This window comes from Podarcis bocagei (assembly GCF_964188305.1).
Source record: "Podarcis bocagei genome assembly, chromosome: 5".
In the NCBI taxonomy this organism is placed as follows: domain Eukaryota; kingdom Metazoa; phylum Chordata; class Lepidosauria; order Squamata; family Lacertidae; genus Podarcis; species Podarcis bocagei.
Genome location: NC_138129.1, coordinates 63,507,814 through 63,535,007, shown reverse-complemented (window position 1 = coordinate 63,535,007; position 27,194 = coordinate 63,507,814). Strand labels below are relative to the sequence as shown.

Here is a 27,194-nt window from a genome sequence, read left to right as displayed (position 1 = left end):
TGGGCAGTGCCATGAGCCTTCATCTTCCTTCTGGCCAGTGCTTCAGATTGAGCCCAGAGTGAGAGGAGGAGTGAATGGGGAGCAGTGACGGTGGTGGTGAGAAGAAAGGCCACTCAGAAAGGAGATACCACTGAAAGCCTCTTATTCAAGGGCCCCGCAAAATTTGGATCCAGCACCGGTTTCATTGCTCACTCTTACATTGTAGCAAGGCAGGGAACAGGTCTTCTGATTGTCTATGTGGGGCTTTGACTTTACCATGTAGGAAGTTTGCCTTATACTGAGTCAGACCTTTGGTCTATCTAGCTCAGTATTGCATACACTGACTGGCAGCAGTTCTCCAGGATTCCAGACTGGGTACATACCAAGCCCTAGCTGGGGATTAAACCTGGGACCTTCTGCATGCAAATGGGATGCTGTACCCTTGAGCTATGGCCCTACTTACTGTGTAATTATAAGAAGAAATAAAAAGGGAAAGCATAGCTCAGAAGACGCAGCAGGAGCTTGGGCTGGGAGCAGGCACACGCACAAAAAGGAAATTTGAAAGGAGAGGACAGGATGTATTTTGCCCCACTTGAAACACCAGGAAATGTTTAGAGGTGAAAATTCTGCCCCTCACCAAACAGGATGGATCTGTAGCTATTGCTGTGACTGGTTTGTGTTAAAGAAAGGCATCAAATCACAGTGCTATCTATCCATGGCTGATTTTTTTTTCTCCCCACCCTCTCCCCTTGCAACTGACTGCAACTTATAATATATGTTCCCTCCAGGTAAAAAGTATGGTGCATCATTTGTATTTTGCTGACAAACTCGATGCTCCAAGGAAGAATCGTTTTCCGGAGCGCTTCATGGATGACATAGCTGCTCTGGTCAGCACAATTGCCAGTGATATAGTCTCCCGGTTTCAGAAGGTAATGGAAGAAGTTCAGCCGTGCTCTTGTCAAAATTTTAACCGCTGATTCTGAACGATAACTTCCAGATGATGCAAGACAGATTCTTGGATGAGGGCCTTAGCATGAAGCCTCAGTGTTTATCTCTGTTCCTTTCCTTTCATTCCCTTCTGCCCCACCCCAATGTAGGATGCTGAAATGATTGAAAGGCTCAACACTAGCTTAGCCTTCTTCCTAAACGATCTACTCACTGTTATGGACAGAGGATTTGTCTTCAGCCTTACTAAGGTGTACTACAAACAGGTAAAAGTCTCCGGATAAAAAAGAGGTGGGGATGGGTTGGCATGAGGTGAAAGCAGAGAATCTTTGGAGACTGCAGCAGGGAAGGGGAAAGAAGGAGGGTAGGAGCAGAAGGAAAGTTCATCTCTGGAGCAGAATTCGTAAGAGCATGACTGGTGGAGTGACAGGAGCTTCACTTTCAGTTGTCAATTTGAGGCTGGTTCAATGGCATTTTCAGGGGAGGCCAGGGCACTGGGCCAGTTTGACATCTGATGGGAGGGCATTCTACAGAATGGGTGGTGCGACTACCAAAATATCTTCTGTCTGGTTTTCTGTAGCTTCACTTCTCTCAGTGAAGGAACCACCAAAAGGCCCTTGGAGCTGGACCTCAGTGTCCGGGCTGAACAATGGGGGTGGAGATGCTCCTTCAGGTATACAGGGCTGAAACTGTGTAGGGCTTTAAAGGTCAGCACCAACACTTTGAATTGTGCTCAGAAATGTACTGGGAGCCAATGTAGATCTTTTAGGGCGTGTTATGTGGTCCTTGTCGCTGCTGCCAGTCATCAGTCTAGCAGGATTAATTGTAGCTGTAATTTCTGTGTGGCAGTAGCTTCTTGTGGCCTGTAACTCTTTAACTGTGCTTTCCCCGTCTTTACAAGGTGTCATCCAAGCTTTATTCCTTACCCAACCCGAGCACCCTTGTGTCCTTGAGGTTGGATTTCCTCCGCATCGTCTGCAGCCATGAACACTACGTTACTCTGAATTTACCATGCAGCCTGTTGACACCCCCGGCATCCCCATCACCTTCCGTGTCTTCCGCAACATCTCAGGTGAGCAGGGTGCCTAGAAAAGACATTGCTTGCCTTGTGGGAAGAACAACCCAGTGAGTGGTGGCAGCACTTGTAGAATGGGGTACCTTTTCCAAGTATTGTTCTGCTTTGAATGTAGGTTATCCTTTGGTGCTCATTTGTGTAATCAGCATCCAGACTGGCTGAGGAAAGTGCTTTAAATTATATGGGTGCTGGACAACCAGGAGAATAGAGAGTCTCCTAGGGAAAGGCAAGCACCATTTTTGCACATAGCACCTCTATCTTTACTGGATAAAGCCAGCCAGGTTGACTGGCAGAGGACTAGATGGTACAGCACTCACCAAGCATCCTAAGGTCAGTGTCCACCATGATAATTAAGAGCCAGTCACCTTTTGCCACTTGTGGTTGTCGTGTCCCGTTGTGATCAACTATTGGGTAAGAAGAAGAAGACAGATTTACTCTTATTATAAGCCTTGCACTTAAAAACAATAATTATTTTTTTTTAAAGAAAATAGAGGGAATTTGTCTCCTGTGGTTGTTGCAACATACATGCTCTATGCAAAATGCTGTAGAGCTTAGATAATTCCAATTTTTGAAAGACTGTGAACCGCGTGCAATTCATGACCAAGCTTACCTGCTACATACAAATTAAATAAGGTGAACGGAAAGCAAATCTATATTGCACATTTTAATACCACACATTATTGGAACAGTAAAACGTAACTCACAGCAGGTATACTATATGTACTGAAGATAATTTAAGCTGTGTGTAACTGTATATACTGCTTGTATATTTCATGCTCCTTGACTTTGTATTTAAGTTGTTAGGAGGAGGAGGAGGATGGAAAAAACTTTATCATAGGGATGTGATTCTATATTCAGAGGTGTAGCTCATGAATTGGGAAAATTCTGGCTTCACTTACTGGAAATACAGAAAAATAGAGAGCAGTGTTTGTGAGAGCTTAGCAAAGTGCATGTGGAGTCTTTCGGAGTTCTGTAAATAAAAGTCTTAAGTATGTTATACAAGACTCTTGTTTACGGTTGCTCCAGCCACATTTATAGGATTACCAAATGGTCTGTTCATAAAATGTAACCTGTCCGGAGGACAATGCAGTCGACACGTTGCAGTCTGAAATACATACAGTAAAACTTAACAAATGTTTCCATAACAGAGTTCTGGTTTCTCGACGAACGTCCAGGACCAGAAGATTGCAAATATGTTTGAACTGTCCGTGCCTTTCCGCCAGCAGCACTACTTGTCAGGCCTGGTGCTTACTGAGCTGACTGTCATTTTAGATCCTGACGCAGAAGGGTGAGTTTTACAATTCTTTTGGGCGGGATGGAATAATTCAAAGGAGATCTAATGTTTCACAAACAGAATTCTGCCTTAGGCAGGGCTGCGTTCAAATGTGATATTAGAGGGAAAAGGAAGGAAACAGGTTCTTCCGCAAGTCCCAGCTGCTCTCCAGAGCAGCACCTCTGCTTTGATTGCTATCCAAAGATCTTTCCTACCAGAGCAGCCTTTTTATATCATTATTATGAGGCAGCCATGTATATACAGGGTGAGAGCGTGGGCTTCTCCATAAACATAGTCACTTTCATGGTGTTCCATCTACCACAAGATTGAATTCAGTGCTAGTTCTACTGAGCATAGACCCACTGAAGCTGATGGACATGGCTAATTTAGGTTTATTAATTTCAGCAGGTTACAACCCATAGAGTCAATGAGAACCCTATTGATGCATGGAGCTCTGGATCACAGCCAAAGCATGGTAGTACTAATATTTGATTGCCAAAGACCTGGACACTAATTTCCGCTTTGAAACAAATTGTGTTCATGCAGGTTATTAAAAATCCAACCGTTTCCGTTAACCCCAGCTACACAGGGGTGTGTGGTCCCTGCCCTCAAATCTGCAGGCAGATTTGCAACTCTGTAATTGGCTTACATTTATCTTATAGATAACCCCATCTGGCAAATAGGTGGTCTGTGTTTTTAACGTGGTTTCCGATTTTCCAGGCAGCCTGTTGTAGTGCCTTGTAAATAAAAGCACCTCTTTGCATGTGTGTAGTCTCCAGCACGTGGATATTTAGGTTGCAAGCCGCACTTCCGGATTATCACAAGTTGTGGTGACCACCAGGGACTCTGGATGCAGCAACTAAGGCAAAGATGCAGAAGTCTGATAAGAAATTTACAAAATGGAGCAAAGGGGCAGGAAGTGTTAAGGGAGCCATAGCAAACATGTATAGCTGGCAGGAGAAAAAGGAACAGTAGGGGCATCTATAAGCAGCCCCTGCTCCCATTGACTGGGCTTTGGGGGAACTACCATCGGTCGTCCTTCTGCTTATTGACTTTCACTATGCCAGTTGACTGAAAAGCATTTGCTCCATTGATCTGTGTGGAGACAGGAGAGAAGCATCTGTAAAACTGGTTCACACCTTCAGCTGCTGCAAAGGTGGTAGGAGCTAAATACATGTTTGAGGGCCACTTGGCTAATGTTAAAGGGTTTGCATATGAACAAATCCTGTTTCAGTGGTTAAACCAGGGGCTGTGAAATTGCCATCTCCATGACCATGATTCATTTACCATTTTACTGCAGGTGACAAAATGCCGGCATCTTTTAATACAGGTGTGCAACTGTAAGACACACTGCACACACAGACAAATGTGGTATCAGTAAGCATGTTGGTGTAGGTGTGTGTTTACCAAGTCTTATCTGCTCTAAAACTATTAACTAATCCTTCCAACCCTACTCGTATCTTAACAGTTTGTTTGGATTGCATAAGAAAGTCATCAACATGGTACACAACTTGCTGTCCAGCCATGACTCCGACCCACGGTACTCTGACCCACAGGTAAAGGCCCGGGTGGCTACACTGTACCTGCCTCTGATTGGTGTGATCATGGAGAGTGTGCCCCAGCTGTATGATTTCACAGGTATTTTGTATGCTTTTTTCCCCCTTTTGCATTAAGAAAAATGGCAGATTAACTGCCAGACATGTTGTGCTGCTGCCTGAGTGCTGTCTTTCACTTGAACAAGTAACTTAAAACAAACAAACAAATCAAGGGATTCCTAAGTGACATCCAGGAAATGAGTCCTTAAATCTTCAGGAGTTTGCATCAGCAATCAAATTTTGCACGTAGTCCCAAAGCTACACAGAACAGGATGTGTGCCAATGTCTTCTCCACTGACCTGTTGCTATCTCATGTTGAGTTCTTACTTATTTTATTTAAAAGGTTTCTAACACACACACCCCTTTTCATCAAAATGTAATGTCAAGTTGGAATACAGTCACATCAGTAATAAAGCACAACAAAAATAAAACCCACAGCAATTGAGCTTTAATGGCAGATGCAGTCAGATCTGGGCCAATTAATCAGATCCTCTCAAAGCCTTGCTGAAAAAGATATTTAGTGGATAGTGGGCCTCATACAAGATGATAATTGATTGGGCTCACTGACTGAAATGTTGGGTTTGTCTGTACACCAGTATTTTAACAGTCTGAGAGTACAAGATACAGTTCTGCTGTTTAAGCTAAGCACACCTAACCTTATAAATTTTCTGTATGGAATCGGTGTTGGTCCCAGATTTTGAAAGGCCCTTGAGCAAGAAGTCCACTTTCCTGCCACTGTGTCCATTCCCTTAGATCTCTGGGCCCAGTTTGTATCATAGCCCAGGAGTATACTTTTCCTTCTCCTTGCTCTTGTTACTGTTGGCATGCCTGAGGAGGCCAGGGGAACAGGCAACAGCAACGAGGAAGAAGAGGGGAGCTAGGGATCTCTAGGGGCCACAGTGGGGCACCAGCTAGAATGTGAGCCTTGGCAGCTGCCTGACAATACCAACTCCTGACAACAAACCTACAGTGCTGGACTGCATAGAAGGAGGCAGGTTCATATGTTTCCCCTGGCAAACTGTTTGCATGGTTGGTATCCTGAACCTGGGGAAAGAGGCAATCCAGATAATTTATGAGTGTACCTTGAACATAGCTTTACTTGCTTGTTTGCAGTCCAGTGTGAAAGGCGTTATTACCGCTTAGCCTCCAAGTTAAACAATACTTAAGGGACAAATTTGGGAGGGTGGTAGCGGAGTGGGATAGCCTTGTTGCTGTGGTGCTTCATTGGGACTGGCTTGTTTCTCTACAGAAAACCACAACCAGCGCGGACGGCCAAGCTGCACAGCAATGGAGGACTATGAGAGTGAGGGTGGAAGCATGATAAGCCAGACGGTTGCCATGGCTATTGCAGGAACCTCCGTCCCGCAACTCACCCGTCCCAGCAGTTTTCTCCTAACGTCATCGGTACAGAGAAGTGTTTTTTTCTCTAGAACGCCCGTGAACAGACAAATGTGCATGTCCCGTGTTTGCAAGGCAGCAAGAGTGGGTGGCAGTCCTGATCACAGAACAGATGGCACTACTCTCTCTTGGAACATAGAGGGTGGGTGGGAGGAGGTGACGGATAGATTGCGCTGCAGCAAAATTATCTCTGTTCCTGGGAGATAGTGGTGTAATAATAAACTCTTTGGCTGCACATCAAGATTTAAAACCTCGCTTCTCCATTGTGAAACATATGGGGGGGGGCAATGTATTTTTAGTTAAAATTCAGAGGACTTGCATTAGGCCTGTTCAATCAGTTTGAGTATGTTGGTGCCTACTGATGTCTATCCTGTGTGGATATTGTGTGCTCCTTTAGATGGCTTAGCATTTTATATTTTTTTATAAAAAAAAATCTTGTGTGTTTTATACTTCATTATTGCAAATCACTTCGGGATAGCAGTGTGAAGCAATGGTTTAAATGTAGCAAACTAACTAAACTATTTAATTAATTAATTTTAAATGTATTTCTATTCCATTTTTAAATATATTTCTTAAGAAAGCAGATGATGATAGATAGATAGAATTGAAGTGATATATAGTTCACAGTGATCCAATTCATGGCTATGCCAGTACTTAAAACCAGTGTAATAATTATAATAATGTTATTATGTATATAATTTGGCTGTCCCATAGAATATTTAAAGCACAATAAAACATACAAATAATAATTAATAGTTAAAATAAATTCAACCAGACTCCTTCCAGAAGAACATAAGAGTAGCTGGTTGAGTAATATTCCAAACAGAAGAAGTGGTCCTGATTCTAACTAGTTCTTCCTGTGCCTTCAGACCAATAGGCAGCATTCAACATTTTCAGCCGAGTCAAGTCGGAACCTTCTGATCTGCCTCTTGTGGGTCCTGAAGAACGCTGATGAAAGTGTCCTACAAAAATGGTTCACGGACCTTTCTGTGCTGCAGCTCAATCGTTTACTGGATTTGCTCTACCTCTGTGTTTCTTGCTTCGAATACAAGGTATAGTAGCAGCAAGACAATTACGCTCATGTTTTTCAGAGAAGTGAAGCGATACAGGCAGAAAGCAGTGTACATGTGTCCGATTGATGCGCGATCATGCACATGCTCGTCGCTGCCAGCCTAGAAGTGGCTGGAAAATGGGGCAGGGCGAGGTAGCCTTATTCATCCTCCGCCAGCATGTGCAGGGGTCAGGAACAGCACCCTCACACAAAATGGTTGCCGCTGAATTCAGAACCACACAACCATTACTCAGTTAAAAGCAGATCTTCTAACAATGTTTCCTTCGTGTTTCTCACCCTTTAAGTCTCCACCAAACCAAATTCCCATCAGAAAGGGAAACTAAATTCCTGTTTTCGAGCTTCTGGAGTCTTTGCCCTGCTTTGCTCAGCATACAATCCTTGCTTGGGATTGTACCCACTAAACATTCTTGAGAGCCAGTGAGTTAGTACCATCTCCTCCCTTTTTGCTCGGAAGGGTCTTTCTCTGCTTTGCTGAAGGAACAACTGATTGATTCAAATTTCTCCATGATTCACAGTTCTCTAGTTAGCCAAGGATAGGCACGAAAGCAAACGTAGGATGATTCAACACTACCAGTGCTATTTTTCTAGGAAAACGAGGTGCCGGAACTTACCATGAATGCTTCCCTCATTCTTTTAGAATGACAGTGGCGTCCCACCTGAGAAGTGCCAGAACAGAGTTCCGGCAAGTTCCGACTGAAAAAGAAGCCCTGAACGCTAGAAATATATACCACTTTGTAGCAAGTTTAACTGTCTTAGCTTCTCCCAAAAGAAAGATTAGAAGTATAATTTGTGGATACTGCAAATTCTGTGTTAGATATAGGAAGCTGCCTAAATAATTTGCTTTATTTGTGTATTAAATTATAATGGGCTTTCTTTGTTTTTAAAAAGGACTGACTCTTGTTTCATGTTCTGTCCTCTTTCTTGTGAACTGTTCAGGGTAAGAAAGTGTTTGAAAGAATGAACAGCCTGACGTTTAAGAAGTCAAAAGACATGAGAGCGAAGCTTGAAGAAGCTATACTTGGCAGCATCGGGGCGAGGCAAGAAATGGTACGGCGAAGCAGGGGACAGCTGGGTAAGTTGACGCTTTCCCCTGACAGAAGGGGCTGAAATGGGAGGCCCCTTCATGCACTGTGCTAAGGCAGCTTTGTGTGATGGACAGGGAGAGGGGCCGCAGTCCTCCGGCAAGCATTGACCTCTGCAGTGACAAGCCAGGCCAAGTAAAGCAAATCTGCCTTGTTCAGGCTCAGGCTGAATGCCAGAAAGAGGCAGAGCTTGGATGTTGCTTCAGCAGCAGTCGGCCTCCAACTGAGTCCTGTATAGGAACAGTGATTCTGTCCACTTTTCATGAAAGCTGCCCCATGCCAGCAGTCCTTTACTCTGACAGAGCAGGGGAAACATTGGTTGTACTGGGCCCTCTGCAGTGGAGCCCTCTGGAGTCAGTGATGCGACATTCCTTGATACTGAGCTAGTCTTGAATTTATGAATAGTAAACTATCCTGATAGTGTTAATGAGATATTACAGAACAAAGGTGGGGAACCTCAGACTCGAGGGCCAAATATAGCTCTTCAAACCTGTATATTTGGCCCTCAAGGCTCCCTCCAGGTGATGCCCCGTTCAGGACCCTGGCTCTCACTGACCATACTCCGCACTTCTTTGAGTGTCCTTGCATTTTGATGGTTCCTCTTACTACAGTGGTACCTCGGGTTAAGTACTTAATTCATTCTGGAGGTCCGTTCTTAACCTGAAGCACCACTTTAGCTAATGGGGCCTCCTGCTGCCGCTGCGCTGCCGGAGCATGATTTCTGTTCTCATCCTAAAGCAAAGTTCTTAACCTGAGGTAATATTTCTGGGTTAGCGGAGTCTGTAACCTGAAGCGTATGTAACCTGAAGCGTATGTAACCTGAGGTACCACTGTATTTGGATGGAGGTATGTATGTGTAAAACCAGTGTCTCTCCTCCACATTTTGTGTGCGTGTGACTGAAATGTAGCCTAATGTACAAAGGGAAATGTTACACCTGTTGTCCGGCTCCCTTTTTTCTCAGGCCCCTGGTCCACCCCTGGTGTGTGGCCCCTGGAAGGGTGTTTATGAAGGAATGTAGCCCTCCAGTTGAAAAAGGTTTCCTTCTCCTGTTTTGGTAGATAGTGTTGATTTACTCACACGTTTGCTTGGAAGCTGGTTCCTTTTCGTATTGAAAGGATTAGTCAACACTGATGATAATTAATTTTGAAGTGCAATAATCATTTAATGTGAGGTTAACCATTCATTGTGTGTGAAGGATGTAGTCATGATACCTCATTTAATTCATCAAACGCAGCAGTCAAAGATAAAAAAGTTAAAAACAATTTTTAAAAACCTTTGCTTGGCAGAAAGAAGTCCTTCCGGGAGTGCCTTTGGAAGTCAAGAGAACCTGAGATGGAGAAAGGATATGACTCACTGGCGACAGAACACGGAAAAACTTGACAAGTAATGCTACCTTGCCCATAATAATAATATAATAATAATTTATTATTCATACCCCGCCCATCAGGCTGGGTTTCCCCAGCCACTCTGGGCGGCTTCCAACAGAACACTAAAATACAATAACCTATTAAACATTAAAAGCTTCCCTAAATAGGGCTGCCTTCAGATGTCTTCTAAAAGTTTGGTAGTTATTTTTCTCTTCGACATCTGGTGGGAGGGCGTTCTACAGGGCTAGTGCCACTACCGAGAAGGCCCTCTGCCTGGTACCCAAACATTTTAATGTTGAAATGGCCAGTTGGCCAAGATAGGGACTGCCTTGCTCCTTGCTCCTCACAGTATGAGCAGGTCTGGCCCTGAACTGAGACAGGACTAACCTCATAAGAACACTGCTGTCACACACGTGTGTTGTTTATTTAAAAGAAAAGGAGGTTGCAATCCTACACCCATTTCCCTGGTAGTAAGTGTCATGAAACTCAATGGGACTTGCTCCTGACTAGACTTGTATAGGATTGTGCTGTAAGGGAAGATGACCAATGCACTGATAAGACGGCTATAGGGTGCTTTAAGTTGCAGCCAAGAGTAACTAGGTGTAATTGCATGTGTGCCATCGGTCACTTACTCTATTAGAGCATTCTGGAGTTCTCCAAGCTGACTCCTCTCCTGCCCTAATCCATCACTTTGATTATTTTCCCCACATGTGCTGTGTTTTTAGAAGCCACAAACCAGCCAGGTACTGTAGCACTGGTGTACTGCTGTATTTAATTTTTTCCCCTGTTGTGCGTTTGTACTTTTGCTATTGCAATTCTGGCTTTTGGCGCTTGGCAGCAGCTTTGTATGCCTGCCTGTGACTTCAGTGGTTCCTTTTGTTGTACGAGTGCCTGCTGGGGTTTGAAATGGTTGGGGTGGGGTGTTGGTTAGGTGTAGGACTTACGGTTGCAGCTTTGCTTGGCATGCTTTTTGTCTTCTAATAAGGCTCTGAGTGCAGGTTTTGTTTGACTGAGGTGCTTTGCAGAAGGTCTGTGGGTTTGTTTGTTTTTTGCAACATGACGTGGCTGTGAAGTGTGAGGGTGTGTGTGTATATGCTGCTACAGGATTTCCCTTTTCCCCCCATAGTGCTGGGCACATCTGAATTTTGGTGTGAAAATTGCAGTTCCCTGACAGTCCAATTAACATTACATCTTTTTGATGTAGTCTTAATTTGATCCCGGTAAAAATTCTGGAGGTGTTTGGTTAAAGGGTCCACCAGCTGAAATGCAAGAAGGTCACATGGCATATAAACTGTAGGCAGGAATAAACTAGAGATCTGTAGATCTCCTTTTAAGAATTCTAGAGCACTCTCCTTTTCAAAGCCTTTGCAGCACCTGCAAGACCAGGACATTCACTGCCTTCTGTACAATTCAGTTTTGCCTAGCACAGTGTGAGTGTATGGACAGTGCCCTTAAAACAGATTTAGCCCGGGAGATGTTCATTCTTGTGCAAGATCTCAGTCCAGCCTGCTGATGCATCACCGTGTTTTGGGCTCCTGGACAGCTTTCTCCTTTTCTGCCAAAGGCTCTGTCCGGCTCAGAAATAAATGTGGTAAAATGTGGGAAAGGTGTGACTCCGTGGTAGTGCATATGCTTTGCATGTAGTAAGGTCCCAGGTACAAGCCCTGCCATTTCCAGGCTCTACAGAAGCTTTCTCTTCATGTAAGGACTGCAATAGAAGTTGCCCTTGCGCGCACGCACACACACACACACACACACACACACCCCTAGAGGGAAGGAGGAGCTTGGTGCTCCTAGTAGGATTTTTAGCAGGCAGCTAGTATTGACCATAGCTGTCAACTTACAGATTTGAAAATAAGGGACCAGCAGCCTTCAAAATAAGGGACCAGCAACCAAAATAAGGGACCTGCAGCCTCACCTGTTCCAGGCACTCCAGTCTTCCTGTCCTCCTGCAGTCTGGTCAAACTCATGCTGGTAGCTTTGAGAACACTGTCCAACCAACTTTGTAACCAGAGGTTCAACTGAATAGAATCTGAATCACATGCACCACAAGGCCTATGCAGCCTCAACTTAAGATGGCTTTGCACTGCAAAGTTTGCAGCAGTAAGTGCAACAAAATGGCGTCCAGCATTCAAAACACCCCTCAGCTTGCATTAACTAGCCACACACAAGGCATGCAAGCTCCACCCCCAGTCGTTCTTAGACTTCTTATTGGGTGAGCAACACAGCCAAGCAACACAGTTGGAGCCTCCCTCCTCCCTGGCCAGCAGGGAGGGAGGGAGAGGAGCTGCTTCCTTTGAAATTTAAGGGACATCATTTAAGGGACATTTAAGGGACATCCATCAATAAGGGACAGCAGCGGGACATAGTGCTGGAATAAGGGACTGTCCCTTCAAATAAGGGACACTTGACAGCTATGGTGTTGACCAATTGAATTATTACTATTATTAGTTTATTATCATTCCCTGCCCATTTGGCTGGGTTGCCCCAGCCACTCTGGCCAGCTTCCAACACATACTACAGTGGAAGTCAAGTGGACTAAATTCCACTTTTCCAACAATGTGCCCCCGCCCACCGCGCCAGTAAAAATGATGTTGGTTGGTCTGTTGCTAGCAGTGCATATTGCCTGCTCCAGATTGGTGCATACAGTAGCATGTACTGCTACCATTTATGACAGATCATTGCCGGCTTTTGGGAAGCATGTATGGTGCATTATAGCACAGCAGGACATCAGCAGGACGTTTCATACATCACATAGACATTTCCACTGGTACCTACTACCTAGTAATGTTCGCCAGAAATTTATTCTCTTAGCGCCACCATGTGTTCACATCATAAAGTGCCATGCTGTCTTCACTGATGTAAAGATGAATAAAAAGATACTCATTTTCTTCAGTGTAGCCCTAGTTTCCCTTACCAAACTGTGTTCTGCAGCACACTTTGTAATTTTAATCCTTTGGCTTTCATGAAGAAACAGTGGGCACCATTAGCAGGGAAAGACCCTTTATGAAAGGGAGGATATATACGAATCGTGTTAGTTAGGATTCAAAGAACTACTTCAGTTGTGCCAACTCAGACATGTCCAGGAGGAGCCATAGATCATATATTTTTCATGGAAGAAAAATCTCTTGGTTTCTCGAGAGAAGAGGGCTTCCTGAGACCTTGTCTCTGTTTGCCCATCCAGTGGGCTATTTTTCTTTGAAGAGCTGCCCCATTCCACATCACAAAATGTTGTTGAAAGTCTCTTCTGTTTTAGTAGGCTTTTGCCTAGTACCACAGTAGGGACCCAAGCAACCTTCTGAATAGAAGTGGTTTGATAAGATTTGGGAGACCATAATTTCCTACAAACTTAGCAAGTGCAACAATCCCACTGAAATTTTTTAACAGTGCAGTGGTTTCAGTTTATCTTCAAGCTTCTCATCAGATTCTTATAAAATACAAACACACACACACACTATCTCAGCTGTTAATGTAACATCTCCTTAAGCAAGTGATGGGGAACCTGTGGTCCTTTGTATGTCAGTGGATCCCAACTCCCATAGGATCCAGCCACTGTGGCCAACAGTTAGGAATGATGGGAGTTGTAGTCCAACAACATTGGGAGTGCCATGGGTCCCCCACTGCTGTTTTTCTCTCACTGTACTCCCAAGCTTATCACGAACATGCTAATGTGGTTTCCTTTTTCTCTTTATCTTTTATTACTCTGCTCCTCATTTTGTTGCAAGCATTATTAGCTTTATTTCATCTTAAAGTTCTTATATCATGTAAGCCATTGGTCCATCCAGCCCAGTAATATCTGCTTTGATTGGCGGTGGATCTCTGGGATCACAGGCAGAGGCCCTTGACCATTGGCCATGTTGCCTGGGCTCTGATAGGCGCTGGAATCTGATAACATCTGGAGGGCCAGAGATTCCCCATCCTTGCTTTTGTATTGAGCCTGTTTTTGGTGGTTCCTGCTGCTAAAGTGTTCTGTTAGAGCATGGTGATTATCTGATAAGCAATCTTATTTTTCCAGCTGCAACAAAAAGTTTATTTTCCTCGCTTCTCCAAAGAAAATTTATTTTTAATGCTTTTTTAGATCACGGGCTGAGATAGAACACGAGGCTCTTATCGATGGCAACTTGGCAACGGAAGCAAATCTGATCATTTTGGATACTTTGGAGATAGTAGTCCAGGTGAGGATGATAAAGGCCATTTTACAACCTTCCCGGTGCTCTGAATGCCTGAAGAAGGGATAGTGAGCAAGACTAGCAATGCCCCCTGTAGAAAGTGTATTCTGAAGTGGCCATTCTCTCTCCATTGCACATGTTCCCTTTGCTGTGACCTCTGTCTGCAACAGCCCTAAAGCTGACTTCCTCTCTTTTTTCCATTGTCTTTGGTTACAGACAGTCTCCGTGACCGAGTCCAAGGAAAGCATTCTTGGCGGAGTGCTGAAGGTTCTTTTACACAGCATGGCTTGCAATCAGAGCGCTCTTTACCTGCAGCATTGCTTTGCTACGCAGAGGGCCTTGGTGTCAAAGGTGAGTGTCCTGAGGATGGGAGGGCAGCATGGAGTTACAATTTCACTTCAGTATTCAACTTGTTTTCTGATTTGGAAAGTGTTGGACCTCCACAGTGGTGGCCAGCAAACTGCAGCTGATGATGGCCTCCTTTACTGGGAGCGGGCGTGCAACTGGGTCAAGTTGAGCCCACGATGATTGTGGTGCAATTAATTCAACATTGTGTTGGCGTTTGGGGTGCAGCCACAACTGCTGAATGCTTGTCTCTCACGCTGTCCTTCTAGTTCCCAGAACTGCTCTTTGAAGAGGAGACGGAGCAGTGTGCAGACTTATGCCTCCGACTCCTGCGCCACTGTAGCAGTAGCATCGGCACCATACGCTCGCATGCCAGCGCCTCCCTGTACCTCCTCATGAGGCAGAACTTTGAGATTGGGAATGTAAGTATAGCACTGGGGTGGGAAAGCCCTTTTGCAGCCAAAGGGCCACATTTTCTTCTGGACAGCATATTGAGAGCCGCATGCCAGTGGTGGGCAGGGTGAGAGGCAAAAGTGGGTGGAGCAACAAATCTAATTTTTAGATTTGTACAGTAGGCTAGCTTTTGCACACACTTGCACATCCCTTTCTGTCCTCCATCCAGACACAAGGACACATTCCAACCAAGCCAAAATATGCAGAGGGTGATGCAGGGCCAGTGAGGGCCGGGGGCGGGGGAGTTTGGAGGACCAGATAGAGAGGGCTGGAGGGCCACATTGATGCCTCAGGCCTGAAGATACCCACCCCTGGTATAGTGTTTCTGCAAGCATGGGGTGCAATGCCTATCCAAACTGGTGCAAGAGAAGACAAGTGAGGAGCACTGATTTTTTGAGGGTCATATATTTTAAATCTGAATAGTCACACACGGACCAAAAGGCTTGTGTCGTCTTTAAAGGAGAACACTTTAATCTGGAGTTAAACAACTCAGCTATAAATTAATCATTTTGATGGATGGAGTTCTGGCCAGACCCCTTCAGGAAAATCAAATGTTTGCTGTACTTTTTGGTTTGGGACTGCGATGCCTATTAAGCTGGTGTTGTCACCTGACGTTATTGGCACAGTAAAAATGTTTTGTTTGTTTGTTTCAGAACTTTGCCAGAGTGAAAATGCAGGTGACCATGTCACTCTCATCTTTAGTAGGAACATCTCAGAATTTTAATGAGGAGTTTCTGAGACGTTCTCTGAAAACCATTTTGACCTATGCTGAAGAGGACCTGGAACTAAGGGAAACAACGTTCCCTGATCAGGTTAGGAGGAATAGTACTTGACATAGATAAGTATGGGTTATTTTATTTCCTTAAGACCCACAATTTTCAGCTTACTTGCTTTTAGACTCAGTAGGATGTTGATCCATATTGGAATTCCCAATGATGCAAACCTGAATGTGAACATGGAGTGATACATGAAAATGTAATCAGATTGGGGGGGGGGGCTTCAGGTCCCATAATCCTTGACCAATGGATGTGCTGACTGGGGCTGATGGGAGTTGAAGTCCAGCAACATCTGTGGGGCATCAGATTGGATAGCCCTAGTTTGTTTTTGTTTTTTGTGGTGAGGGTTTCTTTTGTATTTGTGTTGCTCTGCATCACTCTGAAATCCAATCTGATGAAAGTTGGTCTAAAAATGTCTCACATAAAATAACAATAGAAAATTGTGTTAAGGTTTTAAATCAGACAGATTAAATTGTGAAATGAACAACAAAAAATGAAGTCTGACTTGACATTTCTAAGAAACTGCTCATCCACTCAAATAATTCAGTCCAACTTTGCTGGATGAATGAATGAACACAGAATTAACAAATACAGTGGTGCCCCGCAAGACGAATGCCTCGCAAGACGAAAAACTCGCTAGACGAAAGGGTTTTTCGGTTTTGCATTGCTTCGCTAGACGAATTTCCCTATGGGCTTGCTTCGCAAGCTTTTTTTAAAACGAAGAGGCGCAGTTGCGACGGACCGTGCTTCGCAAGACAAAAAACATCGCAAGATGAAAAGATTCGCGGAACGAATTCTTTTCGTCTTGCGAGGCACCACTGTATTGACTGGTGACAAATGCAAAATTAGAAATGATGGAGGGGAACATGATGTCTCCCTGGCAGGGTTCATTTTTTAAAAAATAAACAATGGCAAGCGATTTTCGCATTTGAATTCCTGTCACACAGATTCGAAGTAACCAACAAATACTTGTTTTGCGCAGAATATTTGTTTCATTCCCTCCCATTTCAGGTCCAAGATCTTGTGTTCAACCTCCATATGATCCTGTCTGATACAGTTAAGATGAAGGAGCACCAAGAAGACCCAGAGATGCTGGTGGACTTGATGTACAGGTACAGTTTTACTGGATATTCTGCCGTCTTAAGAAAATGTGAGTAAGTAAACGTACACTGATGTGACTCTCCTGGGTTTTTGAAAACTAGAATTGCCAAGGGATACCAGAATTCCCCAGACCTACGACTCACTTGGCTACAGAACATGGCTGGGAAACACTCAGAGAGAAGCAATCATGCAGAATCCGCACAATGTTTGGTCCACTCTGCAGGACTCGTTGCTGAATACTTGAGCATGCTTGAGGATCGGAAATATCTCCCCGTAGGATGCGTTACATTTCAGGTAATGCTCTTTGTTTACAAAACCGCAAAGCTGGGCTTCTTGCCATTTCACAAAGCAATGATGTAAGCCCCCCAGAAAACATAGCGTTGTTTATATTAAAAGAACATTTCCCAAAAATTCATGTGATAGAATTGCATTTCTCCACTTTGGCTGCTGGTACAATATATTGGAGGCACATTAGCTAAAAGCTCTTTCTGTTACTAATTTCGGCCATGTACAAAGGAATTTGCCATACTTATTTACTTGTCCAATAATTCCTAAAGTAGTTTGGTTTCATGTTTCTTCTCAAAGAGGATAGGTCTTTGGTACAGTGGCTTTCCCCCCGAAAAAGAACACCTTGTGGGTAAACCTATATTTCAAATTAACATTCTGCAGAGCAAAAACAAAAAACTAAAGTTTAATTACATGTTACTATGTTCCATTAGAGTAGGACTTCGGCAGAATGGAAGCTACTTTGGTTTCAGACTTTGCAGCAAAGCATTGCCTGAACCTGGTGATGAATGAATTTTAAATAGTTGTTTTTCCAGTGTCTCTGGAACTGTAACTGCTGAAAGTAAATGTTATATATTTCCTCAGAACATCTCCTCAAACGTCCTGGAAGAATCTGCAGTTTCTGATGATGTCGTATCACCAGATGAAGAAGGAATATGCTCTGGAAAGTATTTTACTGAAGCAGGTCTGGTTGGATTGCTGGAGCAAGCTGCAGCCTCTTTCTCCATGGTAGAAGAGTTTAATACATGTATTTAGTACAGTACTCCCTTATGGTTGCATAGTATATACAATCAGTGTCCTGCATTGGGGTGGGGAACCACAGGCCTGAGGGCCAAATGCAGACCTCTGGATTATCCCCAGGCCACGCCCCTTCTCATAACATGGCCCCTCCCCCTGGACCCCACCTCTCACCTGCTCTGCTTGGCATTCTTCTCAAGTGTTCTTGAGCTGCGATAAATCCTCTTGTTTGTTTGAATGGAGAGAGAGGGAGGGATGTGGACATAGAAACCTCTGGCTTGAATACAGCCTATCATACATAAGTGAGAATCACATCAGTTGTTTCGCCCACTTTTGCCTCTGGCCACACTCACAGCTGGAATGGGGAATTTCCAGGTGGGAATGCAGGCCGGAAAATAGTTCCCCACCCGTTCTGTATGTCAGTAAACACTGGGTGCAACTCAAATGCACAATGAAAAGTATAGAAACTTCAGTATTTGCATTTCAGCTGCTCAGCTGCACTGAATTCAGTCGTTTAAGTGGCAGCAGCATTGACTCAAGTTGCTTGCGAACCAGCCCACATATTTTGTGCCATTGGGATCATGGCTAAGCTGGTTCTCCAACATGCTGTGCTAAATCAGGATCCAACTGGAATGTGCATTCAGAAGTTGCTATGAAACCTTGTTCAGCACTACAGTTCCTCAAATTTCTGTGTCATCAAGGTTGGCCTTGACTGTAGTGTTAGGAAACTTCTGTCTGTGGATTGGAACACAGTTTTATATAATCTTTAAAAAGGCTCTCATTCCATGGGCTGAAGCAAACATGCTGGCATCCCAGCACAGCTGCTACATAGGCTGTTAGCTGCTTCCTTCACACATGGACCAGCACATGAGCTGGGAGTCTTAACTCAGTATTCATCTAGTTTAAATTGGCCTTTGATGCATGGAGTCTTGCAAACTTTTGGCAAAATGTACATTTGCACAGGTCTGACACACGACTGATACTTATATCATGCATTACTTGTTCCATCTCAGTAACCAAATAATCCCAAGCAAGTGTTTTAATTTCATTATTGTAATATAAGCATTTTAATAACATGTTGTACTCAGGCTGCTGCATGTCTGTTTTTTTGATGGATCGATAGACCCGCCTGACATTGACACTGTTTTGTAGGCTGGCATGTACGAAGCAGTCAACGAGGTTTACAAAATCCTCATTCCAATTCATGAAGCTAACAGAGATGCCAAGAAGCTTGCCACAATTCACGGTAAACTCCAGGAAGCATTCACCAAAATAGTTCATCAGGTAATGACTTGGGCTCTTGCTTGCAGCGCAGAGATCCTTAAAAGTATTTGTGTCATTTCCCCTTCAAGTTACATTGAAACCTCAATGGCAGTTATTTTCCAGGTCATCAAAGCATTCAAAATATGGAGACCTTGTGGACAATATTGCAAAGTGTAAAAAATCAGCAAAACTAGGCAACGAGAGCGATCAGATCAGTCCTAATTTTTCCAGAGCCTTTCACCTAAGTCAGGTCACTATCATGTAGTGTGCTACAAATTCATTCTCTACTTGTGTTTTCCAGGCTAGAGACTGACTTCACAACATGTGAAACTGTAGTTAAGGTGTTTTCATACTGCAATCCTGTTTACTCCCATTGAGTTACTTAGCTGTAAGTAAGCAGGTATAATATTGCAGCCCAAAGCTATACATAGAAGGACAGCCTGGGGATTTAATTTTACTCTTTTGCATTTTGAGCTACCTATTTGGCAGGTATCTCTTTTTTGGTGCTGCAACATCTCTCTGCTTGTGCAAACCGTGACCTGCATTGTAGAGGCTGCGTAGTGATGAATGACCCTACTTTTGGGTGTGGAGAAGTGGGCTGGAAGTGTCACTGAAAGATGGCTCCATGGGCCAAGAGAAGAGCCCAGTGGAGGCATTAAAGCTCCCATGTTCATCAACAAGGGAAGAAGAAGTGAGGCTGCTGCAAGCAGCCCTCTCCCATCTCACACAGTCCAGTCTGTGCCCTGCCATGTCTGCATCTACAGCACGAACGTTGGGGTGGGACGGGGTTTTCGCATGTATAGTTATAGAGATGAAGGACCCCTCTCTGCAGACATTCATGCAGCACACGTGGATACCAAGAGAAGAGCATGTGACTCAATGCGGTCCTGCTTCTTCCATGTTGATGAATGCAACAGCTAAATTTTCTATGGTATGTGGGGGCCAAAACAAGGGCAGGTTGGCACCACAGCAGCTGGGATCAGATTAGACTCTAAGCAAAATTTAAGGCACATTCCCAGACAGTTCAGGCTAATGCCAGCGGAATTTAACCATGGTTAATTAACATGAAAGCTAATGTTAAGCATGCCCCCTTAATCATTTGAAACCAGGATTTGAAGCTGAACAGTGGGTGCCTGGGCACAAAATTGCAGCCAGCTGTTGGCCATATACTGATAAATGAGGGCATTTGTATCTGCGCAGGGCCTCCAGAGGTTCTGCTAGATTGAGGCTGTTATTTTCCATTTTGGTTACATTTTTACTTCCTGAATTTAGCAGGGAGATACTGTTTGGACAACTGGTTGTGCTATATGATTATTTTTAACTGGAACTCAAGCACAAATGAAGAATGGTTTGCATTTTGCTTTATGGATATAAACAACAATGACACAAAATGAGCATTGCCATTCATTACTTGGGAATTGCAATTGTGTTCCACAGCATGCCGTTCAGCTCAAAAACTGAATTCCTCCAGCAGGACTAACCTGGGTTTCAGTGGCTGAACTTCAGGCTGGAATGGTGAATGCAATGTAATAATTTCCGATTGCCAGAGGATTTGCATTTACGTTCGATTTCCAGTGCCCGATAATGGAGCTTCTTCATACTTAATATTGATTCTGGGCTATGAAACGAAAGGCTAACTTAAATGTGTGGCAGCTAAGCCATTTCAAGTGGATAGCACCGTATTGTTGATGGTTGTGTTTTGGCCTTTGAAAAGGAGCTGGTCTTGTTCCTGTGACATACCTTTTTGTTTTTTGTTTTTTTGTTTTACTTTTTATTACACAGAGTACTGGCTGGGAGGTAGGTAATGTTTTAGTTAGTAAAGAACACTAATAGATTGGTCTGATGATGACTCTTGCCAATGCTTTGCCCACATGTGCTAGCTGTGGGTATTTCTGTTGCTGTCTGCTATTGACCTGAATTAATTAACCAAAGAAATACCAGTCAAACTGTTGTGGTCATTTTAGACAATTTAGGTAGTGCATGAATGCATTTGTATTATGACACTAATGAGGTTCTTTGGTGAATGAGCCACTTTTTACCATCACTAGTTTGTTATTTTTGTATTCCATTTCTCATCAATATTGACACAGAATACCATTTCTTCCTACCATATTTTCACCCCCCAACACAGGGGTCGATTTAAGTTCTAATGCTCAAAGACCTTGAATGCAAAAAACTGTTTCCCGTTAGAAAGACGTTCACTCGTATCCTAACGTATAACTGTAGTATTAATAGTCTTTTGCTACATTAAGCTCTGAGCAAGAGTGAAATGAACTTGAGTTTAGTCCCAGCTCTCAAATCTCTTAAGAATTAGGTCAATGGGCTTCAACTGGGTGCCAAGATAGAGTCCTTTGTTTTGACTCTGAGATGTACAAAATTCAAATTCCTCTGCAGCTGTTCAGTGACCTAATACAGCTGATTCTGATGTATGTGTGGACCCAAACCATGAAAATAATCCTTGAAGATCTTGTGGGAGATACAATCCACCAACCTTGCCCTGGCTTGTATAAGAATGCCAGTTTCATCTGGCATTGGGGGAGGGTTTTCAGATAATTATATGAAATAGGGACTCCGCCTCAGCCTTTGTTTTGCTGAAAAGATTTCCTAAGCTTCATGAAGCAAGCTTAGAGGTTGTACAGTTCCCTTGCTTCCTGGACAGTCCACTACCTTCCGAAACCTTAGAATTCTGCCTTTGAGATTTGTGGTTAGACTTTGATAAAAAGCAGAAAGACCCCTTTTGTGTTATTTGATTAGCTGTTTGGAAGTTACTGATATGGTTCTAATATGGCCCATCATACTGAGCAAATTTCCAGCCCAACTGCCTTTTAGATGATCATGCCCCTTAAAGACTTGCACATTTATTTTTCAGACGTCTCAAGATTCTTGGTTCTTTTTGCTGCAATGGCCTAAGATGGCTGTCTGTTGAGAAATAGTTATAATGGAAAATACTGCAACAAATATCCAAGACTATAAATAGATAAGTTTGAAGGCGGACACCTTCATTTTTTGTCGCAGGACAGGCACATTCTTGAGAGTGGCATGGTTTGCACATAACACTAAGACATGGTTTAATAAATCATGGTTTAATTTTCTTGCCTGAACCCCAGCCAGCAGCTTAATCATGGTTTATTAACCACAAGCAAATTATGCTAATAAGCCATGGTGTGCTTTTTGTTTAGAAACCCCGGCTTATGTTAACCATGGCATAAAGCTCTGTGTGAACTCATCCAAAATCAGATTACCGTTGAAATAATTGGTGATACAGGGCACTTAAGTAGGTAAGCCCTTCTGATTTCAGTGGGACTCGAGTACCTCTAATTTCCTTACAGTTGTGTCTAATATGTCCCAATCAAACCTCCATCCTCATTTAAAAACAATAGAAATGTTTCCAAATACATATATTTTATATACACCAACGCAGACCAATTTTGTAAGGAATTTTAAGAATTTGGTACGTAGCTGAAATATGTGTGTTTTGCATTCTCTTGTTGTTGTTAGTAAATATGTGAATAGTTTTTGGATTCCACCTCTCCAAAAGCTGTACAAGTGCTGATTTTTGCTTCTGATTTTCTCTGATTATGTTGCTCTATCAGATAAGAGTCCGGCTCTCTTGTTTAGAGCTTTGGTTCAGAAGAGCAATTACAGACAAGACAAAACGTCATCAAGGCATGTCATATCAGGAGTGCTAATTCCATGACCCGCCATCTGCAACGAGAGGCTTGGGGACCCAAAATCAGTTTTGGAGCCGGTGTGCATTTTTGTACCACCTGGGAGCTGGCCCAAGCATGTGCAGCCTTTTACAATGCCCACTTTAACCGAAAGGCAAAGTTCATGTCACACAGACTCTCCATTTAGCTCAAGCGCTTGCTTGAAGTGGCACCCATACAGTTTGGTTGCTTCTGTCAACTGCACCATGATTCACCTCCCCCGAAGGGTTTCCCTGGCGGTGTTAAAATTGGCACAAAACCATGGCAAAAGGCAGTTTGTGGCTGTTCCATTAATGGGACGACAGCCTGCGAGCATCTTTTCTGATCAATGTGTGTGATGCTAAATCGACCCCTGAAGTATATCCTGTCATCAGTTACAATTTTAACATTATTCAGTAATGTCTATTGCATGGTAAAACACACCCATGGTTTATGTTCTTGTCCACTGCTTTGCACTTGAACTTTCCTCTTGCTGGACATTTTCCTTCTGTGTGGCCTTTTAATACCCATTGCATGTTATTTACCCAGTTCCAGTTTTTAAAATACTTTTTTTGTTTTGTTTATTTGCTGCCAAATGCTGCTTATTAGTTTTGGATTTTCCCTAATCAAAATACTTTCTGTTTTCTCCTCTATTGCCCTGGTTGCTGATCCTCCTCCCCACTTTTACTATTGTCTGTTGTGGTAAGTTCCTACTAAGTTGTTGGTGATTTTTTTTTTAAACTCCCATGGCATCCCCCAATAATTTCATTTTACCAATGACTTATGCCAGCTCAGGGGTTTATGAAACGCCACACAAATCAATCCCAATTAGGTTTGTATGGAAAAAAACTTCCCAGCTAACTCCTAAAGTTAAATGTTTGTGGAGGAGTGGTTTTTCCTCATGGAAAGGGGGTTGAACTTAAGTAGGCCTTTTGGCTTCTTCAACTCTGATGTTACGAATTCAAATGCCAGGTTAGCCATTTCACTGCAATGAAATATGTGGCATTATTGACTCTGATCAGATGGCCTTGGGCCTATTTGCACTTCCCTGTGGATAACAGCAGGGCCAAATTCGGCGACAGTTTTTGTTGGTTTTGGCTAAGTAAATCCAGTTGGCAAAGGTTTTGGTTCATGTGCAGAAGGAGCCTCTTAAAACTTTGTACCCAACAGATATTTACCATGCATAACAACATATTATGAACCCTTCATAAGTCATGACGGCTGTTATACCTGCTCTGCCAGTTCTGTAATGACTCTACAGTGTTCACCTTCATTCTCTTTGCCTACCAAGGAGCTATTATTTTTTCTCAAAATAATAGATTTAAATGCTTTATAATAACTTCCTTTCTCATAACTGCATTTTAGCACCTCTCAGAAACAAAGACCATGGAGTTTTAATTTGTTTTGTTTGCTTGAAAGCAAGGGTTTTGATTTCTGCGAAAACCTTTGGGCAAAATTATAGAGCCTTCATGTATTCAGAACACACTTGGAACAATAACATGATGACATATGATGTTATTGATGTCCCCATCTTTTGCCTGTTGTTAATGGAACTTCGTGCTTTGGTTCTTGTGTTGCACACATTCCAGCATGCTCTGGGTTGACATTTCCCCAAAATCTTCCTAGGCATTGATCCATCAACACCCCCCCATTCCCCTCCCCACAAATTAATGGAAGCTAAATGGAAAGAACCTTCGTTATAAACACCACCTCCTAATTTGTCTTAGGTGACCATTGTTAAAGCTTAGAATGATGCTTATTTATTTGAAACTCCTGTCGTAATAGTACTTTTGATTCATTACATAAGTTTCCTTAAGTGTCTCATGATGTTGCCAAGATTATTAATGGAAGTTAGCGCAATTAGCAGACAATGCTGCCTAAGCCAAACAGCTTACCTTTCCTATTACATAAATCAAGGAGCACCCTAAAGTTTGTGGCATATGTGGAGGGGGAGTCTCCAGGAGAGCAAGTTGGGTTCTAAAAGCCTAGAGAGAGTTGCAGAGATTTAGAAGGTGCCTGCTCATGTGTGGACAAGCACTGTCAGCCATAAAATTACCTGTTGTCCTTCAGTCCTTTTTATCAAGTTCATTGTCGCTTTTACGGAACATTGCATACTTTACACTTTCCTACAAGGTTCTTATGATGCACATAATTCATAAATGAATTATGCACGTATTGTCTATTTTGCCACATGTTGTGTGTGTTCAGAAGCAGCTGTGATTCCCACTGCATGTGCCAAGCTAAGTATGTGTGTTTTCTGCCAATGGCGGTCAGTGTACATGCCTTTCCCCCGCAAATGGAAGCAGTATCACTGTCCAAGAAACATCATGTACACAGTGGCCCTGAGTGACTTCTAATGCTTTGGATTGTCATTGAGAATAACAGTAAGTGCATTTATGTGGATGAAAGACATAAGGTACCAGTGTTCAGAGAGAGAGAAGAGTGTTCCACAGTTGTAGGATACACATATAATTATGAATATAAGCTTAAATGCAACCCAGGCACTTAACTTAGAGATGACATCAGAGTGGCTGAAATGTGTTTGAGGGTCTTTCTCAATTTTCATGGAAAACTTGATACCATCCACTGGTATAGAGGATATGCTGAGGGACGTCAACTCTGGTAGCTTACTTGAGTCAACCTTGTTTTTATATAGGCCAGTTGGGATTAACACAGACTGAAGTTGTCTGTGCTACTATTCCAAGACAGGGGAAATTAATCTGTAGTCTTCCCAACACTGACTTCCTGCCCATTCTGCAACTTCTACTTTTTCCTTAGGGTCGTGTAAGTAGTCCGTTAGCTGTTCATGGCCTGTTCCAGTTTCTGTCCTGGGTATTGACCAATCTAGTTAACTATCAGAATCTTTGTTTATGGCCACAGCAGATTACCTGTCATTGAAGAGCAATGTCACATGAGAGGTTGGCGTTATTGCAAGCATAGGCAGGTGTTCGCAGGACTGCTCTTCAGTAGTCCAGGCTAGGCAGTCAGAGAATGGTAAGGGGTGGTGACTCCTCATCTTCTCAGGACCTTTTCTATAAGGTCCAGTAGCATTTTACTCTGTCATCCTATTCTGCTGGATGTATGGGGCAACATCATGAAAACGGAGTGTCCTGATGGCATTATTTATTTCTCTCTCTAATCAACCTGGGTCCTAAAATTCTGGTTTGGCAGTGTCGGTCCAGGATATAGGGAGGGATGTGGAGAAGGTGTTTGAAGCTGAATCCAGAAAAGACTGAGTTGATTGGTAGGCTCTATGATCTGGGAGGGTCAGAAATATCAGACTAGGACCTGGAAGACCAGGTTTAAATCCCCACTTGGCCATGAAGCTCACTGGGTGACTCTGGGCCATTCTCTGCCTTTTAGCCTAGAGCTCCTTGGAGGGAAAAGTGGCATATAAATGCAATACATAAAGTCTGCAGACTTTTGCTGGACTGGTGGACCCAAAGAGTACGGTGGTACCTTGGTTCTTGAACTTAATCTGTTCCGGGAGCCTGTTTGACTCCTGAAACCATTCGAAAACCAAGGTGCAGGTTCCAGTTGGCTGCAGGAACTTCCTGCACTCAAGCAGAAGCCGCGTCAGATGTTCGACTTCCGAAAAACGTTCGCAAACCGGAACACTTCTGGGTTTGCAGCGTTTGGAGGCCAATTTGTTCGGCAACTAAACCGTTCGGGAACCAAGCTTCCACTGTACTTGATAACTCCATTTAGAGAATGTGCACTTTTTTTCTCAGGTTACAAAATAACAACCACCAGAAATGTCTTTGTGCTCTCCAAGTTTGACTGTAGTAATAATGCACGCTACCTGAGACCTGGGGATTCATCGTCACCTGGGAATGATGAAGATGAGGATTACTACCACTTGATAGGAATGGGTTGCTGTTGCTCCCAGACCTACACCAACATTTTGATATTTCAGTAACAATTAGAGACGCAGATTATGACTTACGAGACCCTAAAGAGTTTTATCCTTGTATGTTCTTAGAGCTTTTGTTTCTCTTTTGTGTGCCCATCCTGACCGTTAACATAGGTGGACAATTTCTTCTTGCACGGTCTCCCTGGATGATGTTTCCCCCGGGCCCAGGCCCAGAGCATTATCCCGAATCGCTGTCCATCCTTTCTGTTCAAGCTAGAATTGGAAGCTAGTGAGGGAGGCTTTGTTTATCTATTTTAATCCTCTTCTTTTTTCCTGTTAAGCATCTTTTGAAACGTGTTACTGGCCCAGAGACACCAAGGATAGGGTGGGATGCAAAGTTCAACAGCTAGTGCATCACATTGCTCCTTTTTTATATATAATTCTGAGTGCTGCAGCATAACTGTGCCATGAGAGTAAAGGTGAACATTTGGAGTACTTTTCTCAGCTTATATTTGTGACTATGTGCATGCAGTGTGAATTCTTTCAGTTGTGACTTGGTGGAAAGAAACTGCAGATTTGGTGGCTTCCATTTCAAACAATTTGCTGCTCTCTTATCTTTCAGTTTACATTTTTGCCTTCCACATAAGTGTGCACCACCTCCCAGTTTTATTGCCACAAGTGTTGGGTGTGTTAAGACGGCTCAGTTTACCACTGAGCCAAATGGAAGCAGCTGCTTGG

The 27,194-nt window shown here is 43.3% G+C and overlaps 1 protein-coding gene and 1 long non-coding RNA gene across 16 annotated transcripts in view; one reads left to right on the top strand and one right to left on the bottom strand.

Moving 5' to 3' along the window:
- The window catches only part of DOCK7 (dedicator of cytokinesis 7), a 108,386-nt gene that overhangs the window by 73,831 nt on the left and 7,361 nt on the right, over positions 1–27,194 (top strand). For 4 of the 14 annotated variants that reach the window (XM_081193608.1, XM_081193621.1, XM_081193614.1 and 1 more), the window contains 19 exons: positions 768–908; positions 1,077–1,190; positions 1,826–1,996; positions 3,148–3,287; positions 4,741–4,910; positions 6,117–6,271; positions 7,135–7,317; positions 8,274–8,409; positions 9,707–9,803; positions 10,513–10,530; positions 13,866–13,962; positions 14,173–14,307; positions 14,571–14,723; positions 15,408–15,566; positions 16,542–16,642; positions 16,733–16,925; positions 17,502–17,645; positions 18,807–18,938; positions 20,700–20,714. In XM_081193608.1, coding sequence (XP_081049734.1) covers positions 768–908; positions 1,077–1,190; positions 1,826–1,996; positions 3,148–3,287; positions 4,741–4,910; positions 6,117–6,271; positions 7,135–7,317; positions 8,274–8,409; positions 9,707–9,803; positions 10,513–10,530; positions 13,866–13,962; positions 14,173–14,307; positions 14,571–14,723; positions 15,408–15,566; positions 16,542–16,642; positions 16,733–16,925; positions 17,502–17,645; positions 18,807–18,938; positions 20,700–20,714 — 2,454 coding nt within the window. The other 10 variants (XM_081193618.1, XM_081193616.1, XM_081193610.1 and 7 more) reach the window with 5 other exon arrangements.
- LOC308586854 lies at positions 10,816–13,859 on the bottom strand. 2 transcript variants are annotated; one of them, XR_014008104.1, is made up of 2 exons: positions 12,215–13,859; positions 10,816–11,626 (listed from the first exon to the last, which is right to left on the bottom strand). It is a non-coding gene; the product is annotated as an uncharacterized lncRNA (long non-coding RNA). The 2 variants fall into 2 exon arrangements; XR_014008105.1 differs by having other exon boundaries at positions 12,230–13,859.